The 16,006-nt window shown below is 37.4% G+C and overlaps 1 protein-coding gene across 5 annotated transcripts in view; it reads right to left on the minus strand.

The window, feature by feature from the left end:
• Positions 1–16,006, minus strand: part of LOC140275074 (uncharacterized) — a 57,767-nt gene that overhangs the window by 18,619 nt on the left and 23,142 nt on the right. For all 5 annotated transcript variants that reach the window (XM_072370463.1, XM_072370462.1, XM_072370464.1 and 2 more), the window contains exon 2: positions 13,837–13,874. In XM_072370463.1, the coding sequence (XP_072226564.1) occupies positions 13,837–13,874 (38 nt within the window). The remainder of the gene's footprint in view (positions 1–13,836; positions 13,875–16,006) is intronic.

The raw sequence follows: 16,006 nt of genomic DNA on the forward strand, positions 1-16,006 counted from the left end.
AGATAAGAGAAAATGAGGCAGAAATCAACCAAATTTCAGGATGTGTCGCGTCTTGTCTAAATAATGAGAATTTTTTTCTATAATGGAGTTGTAGAAATATGACTTCTCGTAACAGTGTCTTCAATGGATCAATGGTTCAGTGGCTCAATTTGCTCCAGACTGGGGGTAAGTTGATCCGGGTCAGTGGACAAGCTGCACTTTCTGGGGAGTAAACTGGCTCACTTAGCCTGATGGCAGATGGTTTGGAATGAACTATACAGCTTACCAGTTGAGACAGTTATGTAGCTAAACGAGTTGCAAGGTTTTATATGTTAACAAAAGTCCAACATCCACAAATATGTGTATGCTTACATAAACTGGCATTGCAGCTATTACATCTAATATGGAAAAATTTACAATTTTAAAGAAAACTGGTGCCCATCACTTCTCACTTTTTATGTTTGCAGTATGGCAGAAATGATGGATGCTTCCAAAATTATTGCTGACTTGGCAATAAAGCTGCATGGTTGCCAAAATACAGAGGGTGGCTCATCTCGCCCCACTCTTCTCTACATTATTATGGGATGTGCAGTACAATTCTCCCAAGATTTATCTTTGTAATCATACTTTTTATGATCTGAGACACGTGCACTAACTGCACTGTGTGACTTTTTATGTGAGCTTTGCAGCATACTGAAAAGTTGAATCTCAAAATAATGAATGCTGAGACAGAGAGACGTGAAAAGCAGTGAGTGGAACAGGTGAAGTGATACAGGATTTATGTGATGGTGTGAGGTTTTGTGTTTGCATGTTATTAGCTCCACAATGGCCACAATGTTTAGGTAACCAATGGATACCACTCAGTGATGACCCTGTTGCCAGGAGCAACAGTGCATCTGGTGGGTACCCAAACCTGGATACCATTTATTTTGTGTCCTCACATGCAAGCACATACATATACAGGATATAGAAACAAGCATACATGCATATTTATCACACTGTGCAATGGGCGCAAAGACAGAAGAGGAGCATCTTTATCTGTGGGTGCAACAGTCTGGAGAATTGGAGAAGACAGCTGTCAAAGAGATTTTTTTTTACTTTTTATTTTTTTACATTAGGCTCTTTGTCACTGTGCCCTAAAGAGTTCCTCCACTGGCAGTGCAAGCTTGTTATCATAGTTGTACCATTCAAAGCCACAGATCACAGGCTGCATAAGAGGTGAAATGCCCTTTACTTTATGTCAATGCAAATGCCAAACTTTAAACTCCAAACTTCTGGAGCCTTGCATAGTGGTTGCTGTTACTAACAGGCCATAAAATTCATTCAGTGTTTCTCAGATGTTTAAATACGTAGTCATATGTGATGTAAAAACTATGACTTTTGATTTGTAAAGCAATGTGTCTTCCATCAGTGTGTGAAATCTATTAAGGATCATAATTAAGAACAGTTTATATGATTTTCCTCAGTGTTAAGAACTAAAATCTGAACATTTGATGGTTAATTGATGATCCATTTAACTAATTAAAATAATTCAATTGTAGCTGTCTTTCATTTAGGTTTATTGACATTTTAATAGATCTTAACAGTACAAAGTGCATTTTTTTTGTGTACAGATTTTTTTCTTGTGCCAGATAAAAGATCACCAGCAGAAAGAATTGTGGATCACTGCTGTAACATCTTCCAACCAAAGATAACCAGGGATAGACTTCTGACAGTGTTTAGAAATATAGGAGGATCATCTTCTGGTGTGACTGTGGCTAAGGCCAATTTCTCTGAACCCACCGATAAGAATGCAGCATGGTATGACTCTTTGATCAAATCGACACTGGCACCGACAATACGAAAACAACCCTGAACAGTGCAGATAGAAGCCAAATGACAAAAACGTAGCTTGTGGAATTCAAATAAACGGTGGTAAAATTGTGACAGCGGGAGACCTTTCTCTGTGATATGCCCCTCGTTCAGACCATGATTGCAACAAAGAAAGTCACTCATGGAAAGAAATTGCAGAGAAATTGCCACTCTCAGATAAGCTCATAAAACAAACTTTAGGAATGCGTGTTTCTCTCTTCACTGTCACAGCCTGCTATGATTCATCATTGAGTCTGCACACATCAAACATGTTCATTAGATGCATATTGCACAGTGTTGCTTGCAGTAAACGTAGAAGATGGCTCACACAGTGTTTAGCCATCTTAAGAAGTCCAACATTAAGATTATCAGTTGTATTAATAAGCAAAGACAATTAAATATTAAATTTTCACACCAGAGAATAAACTTAATATCATCTCTCTTTTATCTGCAAAAGCAAACTGTAATCTGCATTCAGTCCTTCCCAAAATAATGACATGGCATGAAGAAATATTCTCCAAACAGGTTTCTCTCCTCAGAGAAAATAATAGTTACTCTATGTAACTGCAGCTCAATAAGTATGTGTGACGCCCTCAGTGGACTTGTCTTAACCAAGAGTCAGTCTAGGAACATATTCATTTCTGCAAGTGACATTTACTGTTTTAGCTATTTTTTAGTCATTACTTTAAAGGAATAAAAGTCCTATAGCTAAAAGATAAAAAACTCCTATAGATAAAAAAGTATCCTAGTTTGTTTTGAGTGTCCTGACTGTAACTGCAGCCCCGGTTCTGTGACTGAAGTTGAATAAGAATTGGACTTGTACTTGAAAATCTCATCTTGTGTACCTGCAGATGTGCGTTACCAAGACAAATAACTTATGAAATGATGCTAAAGGACAAAAGTAACACCATACCAGCATCAGGTAAAGTTGTCTACTGTTAAGCGTGTGGATGCAAGGTCATTTGATGAAACAAAGCAAAGTAAAAAAAAAAAATTAAAAAAAGCAATCCATTAATAACATGGACAACTGGACTCTTTAATTTTCCAGTAAAAGAAAGAGTAAAAGCAGTTAGAGATGTGGTAAATATGTTAAAACATTAAGGAAGAGCTCAGTCTTTGTGTCTGTACAGACACTTATTCATGCTTTATTCAACAGCTGCTGGGCATAGAGACTCTATAGCCTGAATATCTAAATAAATGAATGTGAATTTGGGTCTGAGTTGGTTTAAGGCCTTGCGTCTGCTGCCCTGATTAGCATTTTTCATCAGGTGTCAAAGTCAGGGGGCATTTGACAAATTGAAACCAAGGGTGAGCAGAAAGTGAAAGTCAGAATTAATTTAATCTCACTGCAGGCCTCTTTCACTTTCTTGGAAGCATTGATGCAATATTCATGTCAGAAATGTTTAGTTTCATGGCAAGTGAATAAGGAATAAGAATAATCCTTGGCTAACAAAGCAGCCCCTGATATGGCAGAGGGATTTAACAAAGCCCTGCAGACACCACAAGTCGCCTCAGTTGTTTTTTGTTTCACTTCCACATTAACAGGAGCAGGGAAAGATGGGGGGGGGGGGGGGGGGGGGGGGGGGGGGGGGGTTCAATAATTCACAATGACAGTGACAAAATAGCAAACCTTTGTCAGTATGTGACCTAAGCAAAAAATATGCTGTTATTCTGCAGTGGTAATCATTCAAACTTTCTATATAAAACCAACACAACTTGAATTAAATTAATCTTTTACTTCCAACAACTGGCATAAAGAGCTGAAAGATTCAGCAATACCACAGTGCTTAAAATTACTGAATTAACTGAATTACTGTTGGACCCTCCCTCTAAAACACCATCTTAAATGCTTTATTAGTTATATAACTAATGTCTTCAGATTATAAATAGATTATTAAAAAGAAAATTTTTTTTGGGGGGGGGGGGTGGAAATTATGATTCTTTCATATTTTAGCTGGTTTATACACAGGTAGAAAGTTACTAGTGTTTTCATATCAGCTCTCAAACTCATCAGCAAGGCATAGAGCAGATGGACTATCAGACCACTGGCCATCTGGAAAATATTGAAAGCTGTATCCTTTAATGTCTTCTTATGCTAACTTTACTCATGAACATCTGAAACTGCAGATGTTAAAGATGTAGAGAGGGAACTATAAATATTAAACACTGGAGCTGTAAACTTTGGTTCAGCTAAGCTTGAGCTCTTTTGTTGAAATCAAACTTTAAAGAAGAAGCTAAATCAGGATGTGTTATCCTGAAGGAGGACAAATTATACACTGATTTAACAGAGACACAATATTTTTCTTCATTATTATTGAAGTCATTAATTAGAGCTAATTTATAATTCATTAAAACTGACAAAATTGCTGCCAAAATATTGTTACAAGACTAATGAGCTTCACTGTTGAGAAGCTGTGATATTCCAGCAGCATGGATGCCGAATGAATTATGTACTGTATGATACAACAACTGGAAATAACCAGCAAACTATTTTATTAGTTCAATCTATATTTGCTCCAAATAAACCAAATAGACCAAATAAAACAATCCCAACCTCAAACATTTAGCACCGTTTTGCATCAGGCTGAATTCATGGATCACCTGTATTCATCGTGTTAGTCATTTCTATATTAACAGCAATAATCTGTAATGATTTACAGGAAAAATTCTATAAATTTACATGTCTCTCTTCTGATTTCTTTTTCTTTCCCAGTGTTTGTTATTGGCTTTGTGAGATTGTACAGCCTTTAGGTTCACCATCATCCCTATTTTTGTTTTTGTGATGCCGCAATAATACTAAATAAGAAATGCTTCTCCTGAGGGGAAATGAATATATTTGACCAACCTGGTGGAAATCCATCTAGTACGCATCCTTATATTTCACTAAAGCTGAAAACTGTCACTATGGTTCACTGTCTGGGATCGTGAATGATTTAACCACATTTCTTGGCAATCCATCCCATAGTTTCTGTCCTGACTGGGGTCATCAAATTTCTAAAGCTATGTCACTAAATATTACATTTTCACCTATTGTGCATGTTTTATTTATATTTGTCTCACATGCAGCAGGAGGAGCCTTGAAATCCCTGCTGCTCGCCTAGTAATCCATGAGGCTTTGATATTGATCAATGACCCTGTTAAATTCTGCAGATAAATTGTCATTTTGTGCCATGGAGCAGAAAACTGCTAGTATTAACCTTTAAATAATTCCGACCATGCAAACATAACATAGTTCAAGGTCAGTCTGTTGTTCACATAGATGAACAAATTAAAAACTGTGTGTGCAGGAGATTTCAACCAAGATTTATGATGGTCAAACATGTAAGGAGACACAAGTGGTGGTGGTGGCACAGTCCAAGGACATCAGAGTAGAGTTGTGTGCAGCCCCTCAGTGTACAAGTGTGAAGCGTTTACAGTCAACCTTGGTAAAAAAAAAATGAGGTAATTTCACCTTTGTTGTGTCTCTGTACATGCTCATATTCAGCATTAACATAGAATCCAGAAAGTATAAGAAAGCCAAGCCCCTACAATTTTTTCCCTAAATCGAGGCAGCAGTATCATGTGAGCTGGAACTCCCATTCATTTATACACAGTACCATTGATGGTCTTAGTGTAACATCTAACTACAGGATGGATCTGCTCTTCATGTTGCAGTCGCACTTTAAAGCATTTTCCCTTTTAGCCGGCCAATAATTGGTGACAGGGTGTTTAAACCTAGTGTGCATTGGGCTAAAGGCTGAATGGATAATAAGTTATTTTGTAGTTATTTTCTTTTCTGTATTATAATCAGAGCAAAGCATACTACCAATGTTTTCATAGGTTGTCCTCCACGTAAAAATCATGCCATGGGAAATTTCTTCTTTCAGGGAATAACAAACTGTTAATAACAAAAACCTAACAAAACGTAATTATGTTTGAAGGATATGTGGCCTCCAGTGGAGTGAGAGCAACAGCCTGTGAAGAGTCAAAATGACATACATCAAGGTGATGGCAATAAAAAGAAAATAATTTTATCTTTATCCGGTAAATCTGGTAAAAAAGGGTTTAAATAAAGTGGCGTTCTGTCCTAGCCTGAAGGTAACCCAGAAGTGAAAAACAGTTGTCACATGTTGGTATGGAACTGGAGTCCCATGGTTTAAAATGCTGCAGGCATCAGAAGCCCTTCGACCACCTTTGGCTGAGAATATACTTCCTTTAAACTACGAATCTGCATGTTCATGATGGTTACCTCATGGTTACCTGCATTTCTTCAGAGCATCGGTTGTGTTCATTCTCAGAAATCAAAGCTGCACGTATAAATATAATATTTAAATACCAGCTGTTGCTTTCTCTGCCATGATCAGAAAGTCTCCATTCTCTAAAAGTTTTTATCCTTTCGAACATGTCCATAAGCTGTTTTTTGTTTGTTACAAGACTTATAGTTTCATGAGCAAAGTCAGAAGCCAGGGCTTTGGCTGAGTATTTCTGTTGAATCTGCAGAGCGTCTCAGAGAGTCATATATATGAAGTACATACATATGTATATATATATATATATAGTATATCCAAATAATATATAATCTCAGTAATATGAATATTATCCCACTGCTCTATAATTAATATAGTATCCATATATATATATATATATATATATATGAAGTCCCCTGAGAAGTTGTGATTTGGCAGGATATAAATAAACTGAATTCAATTCAATTGAAAGGCTGTTTAAGAAGCTTTTTCATATTTCAAATATTAAAATCTCAGAGGGACATGTTATAGATTTTATTTAAGAAAAAAAACATTAAAGACATTAAACAGTGGTTGAACACCTTCCAACTTTAAGGAAAAAAGAATCTCAACTGAACTCTAAGACTATGAACAAAAGGAAAACATGGATGTTTTGGACTGAAGTTAAATCTCAGTCTGATCTGTCTTTGCTCTCCATCCTTTGAGTCAGACTGTTGTGATTTTGAAGGGCGTATATATTCTCAGAGGAGATCTGGCTGAATCGCTCAGTATTGATCGGACTTTTAGCGGAACCACAAACAGGCTGATGTTTCAGCTAATGCGCTTTCCACTGAGCCTTATGCTACAGGGATGTTTTCCTCACTTTAGCTGGCAGTGTTTAATGTGCAATGTGAGTCCAGCAGGATGATCTCATACCTTTGATGCATTGGTAAAGACCCACTGTGCAGGACTTTTACATATAGATTAACATCTGTTACAGTCGAGCTTTTGCCAGCTGAGGTAAATCTCAGGTAAATATCTGATATGAAGACATTCATGTACGGCTGCACCATTAGTGATGTATTTTTGACAGGAAGCAAAAACTGGTTTCAAAGAATTGAAGAGGGGAGAAACCAAAGAAACAAAGGCAATGCAACTAATTAGATCCCAAAGCCTAAACTTGAAAAACTCAGAACTCTCCAAGAATTACATCTGAGGCTGCAGGTAATCAGAAACTCTAAAATCGACCAAAATATACTGTACCACAGTTTAAATAGGAGAGGTGAGTTCAAACCTCTAAAACAACAGTTTGAGTTATTACTCTCACTACCAGTAGGGAACACAACAGCGCCACTCTGCACAATAATAGTTGGTCAGTTCGTGGCAAATTAATAATCAATTGTGACCTCTTCTTTGGATCAAACATGATCATAAACCTGGATCATTTAGATTTCCACCTCTCAATGGCAAACCTCTAACTCCAAAGCAGTTGTCCAATTGCTTTGCTGAACTATATCAGTTTTAATTGATATTTTATGTCTTCATATGGACCACAATTTTCCCACCATTGAAATACTATATTTGTAGAAATACCATCACTTACCAAAATGTCTCCCTTTCAAATTAGAACATTAAAAATGACCAAAATGATTAAAAAAGTTTTGTGTTTTTGACATTTTGTTATAACCATGTTAAATTACAAGTCTGATTACTGAGCCTTGATGTCGTTTCCCAGTTTACACACACACACAAACACGGGCATCTTTCCCTTCCTCCATCCATGTAAACATAAAGCACAACCAGAACAACATAAATGACACAGCCTTTGTCCCAAGGTGAGGTTTGTTGTAACATATTACTTCATTTCATTATTTCTGTGAGACGAGTATTGAATCTGTTTGTGACAGCGTAAATATTTACTTTTAATTCTAAGTGTAGGATTAACTTGTCATGCCCCCTTCAGGCATTGTTTGTATCACAAAACACTTCTGCCAAGGAGACACTGCTGTATCGTCTCTTATAGCTCCTCCAGCAAGCATCTTCTGTTCTTCATATTATCTACTCTGGGTGCATATTTGAGCTTGTGGTATCTTTTGAATATTTGGCCTGCTTCACTTGAGTTATTACTGTACCTCAGTTAAAATGTTTGTGATGAGTTTAGGGGTCCCAGTCACCAGTTTTTAGTCTTGTTCAACACAGCATTATATTAATTTAGTCAATTATAGTATTATCTATAATAAAGCAGACTATAAAGCAGGTTATCTTTTAGGGCAGGGCTACCTTTTGGTTGAGAAGCCGCTACAAATGGCCATGCTTACTCAGTTTATTTTCTTTAAATCCAATACATAGATCTTCCTCTTGCTAGTAACAGTTGGTGACCAGGATGGCAAAAGCCAATATGCTGAACTTAATGACACAATGACGGCTCCATTCTTTTATTTTATAATTATATTATAATTATATTAAAATGCTGAACATTAGGCAGACTCATCATCAATATGCCAGAATTGTTACTGTGAGCATGTTCAGGTTTTAAGTTTAGAATTGAGTTGGTGCTATTCTGATAACTCTGAGTTATATATTTATGTCTAATGATCACAGCCTGCATTGTTTTCTCTTTTTTTTTTGCAGTATACTGTGTTTGCCTTTGGATCCAGTTGTATTGATTTATTTTGTCTAGCAGGCTGTAGTTTTTTTTTTGGTTTTGTTTGTCACACTTGGACCTGAGCCCTCTGTCTCAGAGTCTGAATCATGTCTCTGATCTTCTGTGTTATATTGTGTCAAATCCCCTTCCACCTGCTGGCCTCTTTCTCTCTGCAGGCCCATAAATTACACAGAGGAGACATGTTTGTGGGAGTAAACAACTTGAAGGCTGCCATGAGATCAGTGCTCGACACAAACAACACTTCATCAGAAATTAATCTTGCTACTTAAGCCACCGAATGCCAAAAGTGAACCAAAAATTGAAATGTGTCTCATAATTCTTTTGATGGCAGGAAGGTAGAACTCATTTCAGAGGAGGAGGCAGAAAGCAGCAGGGCTTATGGATAATGCAGTCCTAGTTCGCTTTCACTTAGTTTTAATTAATTTAGCAGTTATGCGGTTATGTCAGCGAGAGGATATTTAAAATAATATGCCAACCTTCAAGGCCTTACATTGGAGACAAAAGCAAAGCAGTACAGCAAAGAAAACAGCAGTCAGTCAAGAAAAACAATAAGATGAATGTCTCTGTTTATGCCCCCTGCTGTCTTATTTTTTTCTACAGCACTGTCTCTCTCCAGAGTCCACAGCTGAGAAGTGATACATGGCCCAGTAATAGTCTAAGCCCTGGGGAGAGCAGCTCTGTGGCCTTGGTAAGAGGCTATCAACACAGACACACCTTCACACCAAGTCACGCACAGCCAGTCACGAGAGTGCAGTGATACACACAGGAGAGCATTCGGGTTTGATTAATACGAGCTTCTGCAGGGTGATACTACTGTTATCAGCCCTTACGCTCTTTGTTTTTGTTTTACATTGTCTCTCTAGATATTGAGACACATGTGAGACTATAAAAATGTTTTTTTTTAAATAATGCTGTTCTTTAAGGTTAAGTAGATATTTAAGGAAGGGAATTATACATTTAAAAGTAGCTTTTTAATGAAGGAATAATTCTTGTATATATATTCTGTAGTTACAAAATGATGAATTAAGTATTTTTCTGTACTGCAGAACAGTGGAAGTATCTAATATATGGGAAAGGTACTACCCTCAGCTTTAATTTAATCATTTCATGCATAACCCCCAGTGCATCCATCAATCTTTCACTATCTACATACTCCTGGTTACCATGCAAGGTGGGCAGAGCTTTTCCAAGCTCACCTCAAGCAGGAAGAGAGAAAGAACATCAAGGACAAGCTACAGTTCACGCGTGGAGACAGTTGACATTCACACCTTCCCCAATTAATAGTCATTAATTAGTCTGGACTTTACACTTTGGAAAGAAAGTGGAGCACCCTTAAACTCTAACCAAAAATGCCTCCCAGAGCCAATTAACATAACATTTCTGGGGCAAATTAACATAAAACCTATATATTTAGAGTTATCATTTCTGTTTTCATGCTTTTGGAATTGTCTTTACTGTTGATTTTGTGTTATAGTGACAGACAAGACAGTATCATGCAACCCAAGTGGAGCCAATGTGGTTATTTTGCATGAGCTTTTACTGCTTGGTCTTGAGGACACTCCACCATATTTAATATTTCAATGAGTGTCTGAAGTCTGTGCTGCACAGACATCCCTTGTGACACTTCCAGACACACACAGCAGACAGCCTTCCAGGGCTTTTTGCCTTCAGCCTATTCATCAGCAGTTATATGAATAATCATTTGAATTGAGGTCAGGTAACTGGCTCAGCCTGTTGAGAACGTCCCACTGTTAGGGCATCTGAAAAAAAGTCTTGGCTGCCTCGTCTGTAAGTTGGACAGATTCATGTTTGGGTGCACTGACCTAAAACTGGGGGACTGTGTATTAGAATATCGAGACAAAGTGGAAAATAATCACGTCTAACCTCTGAACCCTGTCCATTTTAGAGGCACCTGTAGCCAGACAAAGCAGTATCTGTAATGAAATGAAAAAAGAAAAGGCTGCTTAGCCCTGTCTGTAGTTACTATAGTTCCTCAAATGTTATGTTTAATTGGGCTGAACTGCATCTGAGAATATCTAAATATCATCAATGTCACTGACTCACATTTAAAAGGGAGTTATTAGATTTACTTGATTAAGATTTGACATTTTTACTAAAGTTGTTGATATCGACACAGTCTATGGTTGTTCATTTAGGCCTGAGAGAGTCCTGTATCTTTTTTTACTTTAAAAATAATTATAATCAATACACCAGAACCAGAACCGTACATACAAATCTCTGCTGAAGCATTTCATGTACAGTATAGTGCATGTTTGTGGCGTAGTACACCAAAGAAGTGTACAGTAGCTGTACATCACTTAAGCTGACTGGGAGAACTAATGGCAGCAACCATCAATGCCAATATTTGCAGCTCGTTAATGTGATTTTCTGACCTGATTAGAATTTCTGGTGAACTTTTAATGGTCCTCAAACATCTCAACCATGAAGTTGTTGATTTACTATTCTCTCTGAGACACAGCACTTGAGAAATTATTGGTATTATATAAGAACTACAGTTAAAATTTAAGTTGAAGTGAAGAAGTTTGTTGTAATGCAGCTCTTTTTTTAAAAAATTTGAATGGAAACTACAATGATGGGGTCAAAAAAATTCTTTTTTATCACCAACTGTTGTTATGATTTGAAATATTTAATTACTTTTTGTGGGTACTATTATGATATTATTTTTAGATTATGATATAAATACAGCTTCAATCAGTGCGTTTGTAGGTGGATACATCACAGTTAAAGAGGCCATCTTATGGAAAAATATCTGGGTGTCTGAAGTCAAAACCAACCAAACAAAAAAGAAGAAACCCTGGCATTTTGTTTTGGGTCCCATATATATGGAAATGTGCCTTAAAGTGAGTTGTTCAGATTTACAGGGGAAACTTATGCCACTTTGTAAGGTTATCCAGTCTCCTCTTGTTTATTTCTAGATAAGTACATTCTTTTTTATTCTTGATTTTGCTATAAACACCAAATCTCAACATTAGTTATATCATTCACTTGACAGTAGTTAAGTACTTTGTTCGATGTTGATTGCATAGTTCTTTAACTGGTAATTTCTTTTATTATATGGAATTTCTCCTTTGTCATTGAACCCACTGTAAGTACTTAACTTAACATTCAAAATACAAATTTTGGACAATTATATGGTTTTTATTGTTAACTGCTAAAACTTCAACAAAACTGAGAGGAACGGAGCGGCAATAAAGTCCAGAGTTTATGGGACTGAGGAATCAACACATGACTCGCTATGAGATTAGGCCTAAAAGAGTTATCAGTACCTTTACAAGCTGTCTATGGTCCAACTACAGACAAAGGAAATATTTGATATAAGTACTTGAGAATAAAATGGCCATGCTGTTTCAGTTTGTTGTGTGGTCTGAGCTGTCAGACTGTTTACTGTATGCTCTCTGTAATATTGTGCCTCAAGGGTTATTAAAGACTACAGATCTCAAAAGAAGCAGCCTTAAAGGAAGAGAGGGACTGAGTGAAGTCTAAAATGATCTGCTTGAGCAGAGGTATAAAACAATGGAAGAAAAATTAGTTGCTGGGGTGTCTCTGTGTGTTATTTTGACCAAAAGCATGTCAAAAACATTTCATTAAGACCTGAGAACATTGTGTCAGCTTATGAAAAAAGGGCATAATATGTCACCTTAAAAAAACATTCCAAGTGCACATAGATTTGTGTCATACAGCTTTATATTTTTGTGGAGAGCAATGTTAATTAAAACAACCAAAAACGGCAAACTTGTACTCTCCTTTACCTCAGATTAGGCGAGTTTGTATCCTGCCAGACGTACGGGGCATCATTATGAAGCATCGCTGCAGTCGAGTAGTGGCCGAAATGCCTCAGCAGCTGTCTACTCTGACTCACGAGTGAGCCTTCTATACAATGAACACCATATAGTAAGTGAGCGAACAAGTGGACAGTTCAAACATGGTCTCTGATGTGTGAAATAGACAATTTCCCGTTTTGGTTTTAGTGTCTGTATCCCATTTATCTTTGAGCACCAGCTGCATTTGGCCATCTGAGATACGCGCTGCACAAAGCTTTCTTTTTCAAAGTGCTCTTTCATTTATGTGGTGCTGCTTCAAGCACCTTTACTTAAAAAGAGGGGCATTTGACGTGATGCGGTGCAGCACAGCACTGCCTTGACATAAATCATGTTAGATAAAATAATGAATGCTTGCTTTGTCTGACTTTGCCATTGCACAACATCACATGGCACAAAAAACTTTTGGAGTGAAGTTGTCAGTTTATCTCCTCCAGCTCCATCTATTGGGAGCCTCCAATGTCAGAATCACAGCTTAGCATTGATTGGCTCAAGTTTTATTGATAGACATTATGTGTGGTTTGTTTTTACCACTTTGCATCCTTTCCATATTTAATTAAAGGCACCAAACACTAAAGTTACCATTTTCCTGTAAAGCTGTAAGAGCAGTTTTAGCTCAAGAGTTACTGAGGCGCTTGAAACAAGATCGATACGGGTTTACTTTAATATTTATTTTCTTCTCCCTCATCTCGAATTATAAGCTGGTAGTATTCTTTAATCCTTAATAAACCAGAAAGAATAAAAGGAAACACATCCCTCATAAAGTGTCAGTAACCTGACCTCACTGCAGCCTTTTTACAGTCCACCACTAAAGTCAAGCAACCTTTCATAAGAGCAGAACTCTTCACTCTGGTAACCAGGAAAATGGAGGAGAAGAAGCTCAAGGCGTGGACGAGGCTATGGAACAGATGGAAACTAATTTCAGGTGAGTGTGTATGCTTTTAACACTGGAAGCTTGTTGTTGGCTTTGCCCTCATCCCTCGTGTGCATGAAGAGTTCAGAAGACAACACGCACAAAAAGAAAAACACGCTCTGTTTTTTTTCTTTTCCAAAACTTGGATCTGTGCAGCCTTGGCAAAGTCGGGAACTTATGTCTAACATCAGGGGGCAGATGTGGATGAGTCAAAATGCTTTTGACACACCTCTAAACAATTTTAGAGGACATGAATGGACTTTCACACACTGCCTTTTCAGATGAGAACACCCCAGTGTGTATCATTTCAAGCCAGTTTTTACAAATATAGGAATAATGATTAATGTGTACAGAAATCATAAAAAGAAGCTAGAAGCACATTACCTGATCCCCATCTTTCCGCACCGGCACCGCATCTGCTGCTGCAGAGGCAAAAAGAAGAAAAATTAGAAGAATTTCACAATAATTCATTATCAGGTGCATTTCTTGCAACAGGTATCAAGCCACAAGCAGAAAACATGGACACAAGAAAACAGACAAGATAAGCCTAGAAATGATTTTGTCCAAATGTCCATGATAGCAGAGGGTGGGGGTTGGGGGGTGGGGGTGGGGGTGGGGAACACTGACATAGAGGGAGATAGCAGCGTGTCAAACTGATGCAGCCTTCAGCGTCCTCACTGAGAGAAAATGACAACACTGTCCAGTATTTCTTTTTCACACATACACACACTCACACCAAGCTAAAATTAGACTAATTATCTACGCCAAGCATTAACACACAGAGGGCACAAACAGTGTGACTCATAAAGGTTAGAAATAATCCGTAAATGTTTGAGGATGATGAGCCATTCTCACACATACTATCAGAAGTAAAGTAGTACAACCACTGAATTCTACTAATAAAGAAACCATTTGCCACTGTGTTTTAATGAAGCACAAAGACAGCCATGAAAAGCAGATGATACCAGACTCCACACTCTGCTTACATTACATAATGACCTTGAGTCTCAGAGAGTGAAAGCTGCAGAATGAAAATTATCCATATATCTCTGGTAAATTGACTGTAGTGTTAATCATAACATTGTGCAGGGACACTTTTGCAGCCTGATAATCAGATTGATTATCTTGTTTATCTTTGTCCACACCAGTGGCTTTTTCAAACACTAGTTGTTGCTCAATGTCACTGAACGTAGCACAGTAACATAGCTACACCTTTCCTTTTGTAACAGCCAGTGGACTGGGACACCTCTCAAATAGCTAAGAACACCAACTGTTTCAGATAAAATGAGCAGCAACTTTTTTATTCATATAAGGAAAATACGTTGTTTATATTATCAAACGCCAAATTTTCATGTCTTCTAAATACAGTCACAGCAGCAGAGTACTGCTCTGGTAATGCACTTCTGCATCAATGTCCTATTATCCCCCTGTGTGAAAGATTGTGAGTTGGCTTAGTTTGCTAATTAGCAAGCTACCCAGCTACTGTAGCTCAGAGATTACTGAAAGTTAGTGACAGCTATGATGTGTGGTGCCGCCAATTACTGACAATTATTAGCTGTCTGAGCATGTGTGGTTCCACACTTGCCTGCTAAAGAGTCACACCATGGACTGTATATAACTGCAAAACTTTAGAAACAGTCTGCGAGCTAAAGTTGCACATGCACTGCAGTTGACACAAGCTGATAAAGAGGAATGGCAATGAAAACGCATAGTTACGCACACAAAATCTAAGTTTTTGGATTCTAGGCTCAGGATGAAATAGCTTATGCATAAGAGGAAATGCTTCTATTAACAGGTCTAACAGAGTCTGGAAAATCTTCTGTCATACTTTCGTGTTGTATCTTCATATTCTTTTCCTTCTTTTATATTCTTTGATATACACATCATATCTCATGCATGTGTGAATTCAGGGCTACAAGTGGTAGCTGTTTGTAGTATTAATTAATGTGTTATTTTTTTTCAATTGGATTTGTTAATCTCTTTATAGGTGGAAATAATTTAAAATGATGATCAATCAGCTGTTGAAAATGTAACTGAATGATCGTATGTATGTCACAGTGTGTCTCCTGTAAGCATCATATCCTCCATGTAAACAAATACAGGATATGACTCATTTACAGGACACCTAAGTACATGTCAATTTACTCTCTGTTCCCAAGTGCATCATAATGAGTCAGAAGTTGTTTTTCTTGGTGGCACCATCTTTTATTGCAGCATTAAGATGAGTGAAAATGAAATCTCTGTCCAGTATAGCACTCAGACCTAGCACTAAAATTAGATTAATTATCCATCCCATGACTTGGCACAGAGGGCCATGACCTGCATGAGTCAGCGATCTCTGTGATGTTGAAGGATATTAGATTTAAGTGGCAATGAAAGGAGAAGCCTCCCCCTTGTTAACTCAAATTATAACCTACATCTATAATATTTAATGGTAGGAAGAAATGGGAAGAAATTGCTCCCTCGCCTTGTCACAACTCTGGTTGGACATAATAACTAAAATACTTGAAATAACTCAAATTCCAGCTGCACATAATAGAGGTCAATAATGCTT

This window comes from Leuresthes tenuis, unplaced genomic scaffold (genome assembly GCF_036924035.1).
Source record: "Leuresthes tenuis unplaced genomic scaffold, fLeuTen1.0.hap1 SCAF_18, whole genome shotgun sequence".
Taxonomy (NCBI): domain Eukaryota; kingdom Metazoa; phylum Chordata; class Actinopteri; order Atheriniformes; family Atherinopsidae; genus Leuresthes; species Leuresthes tenuis.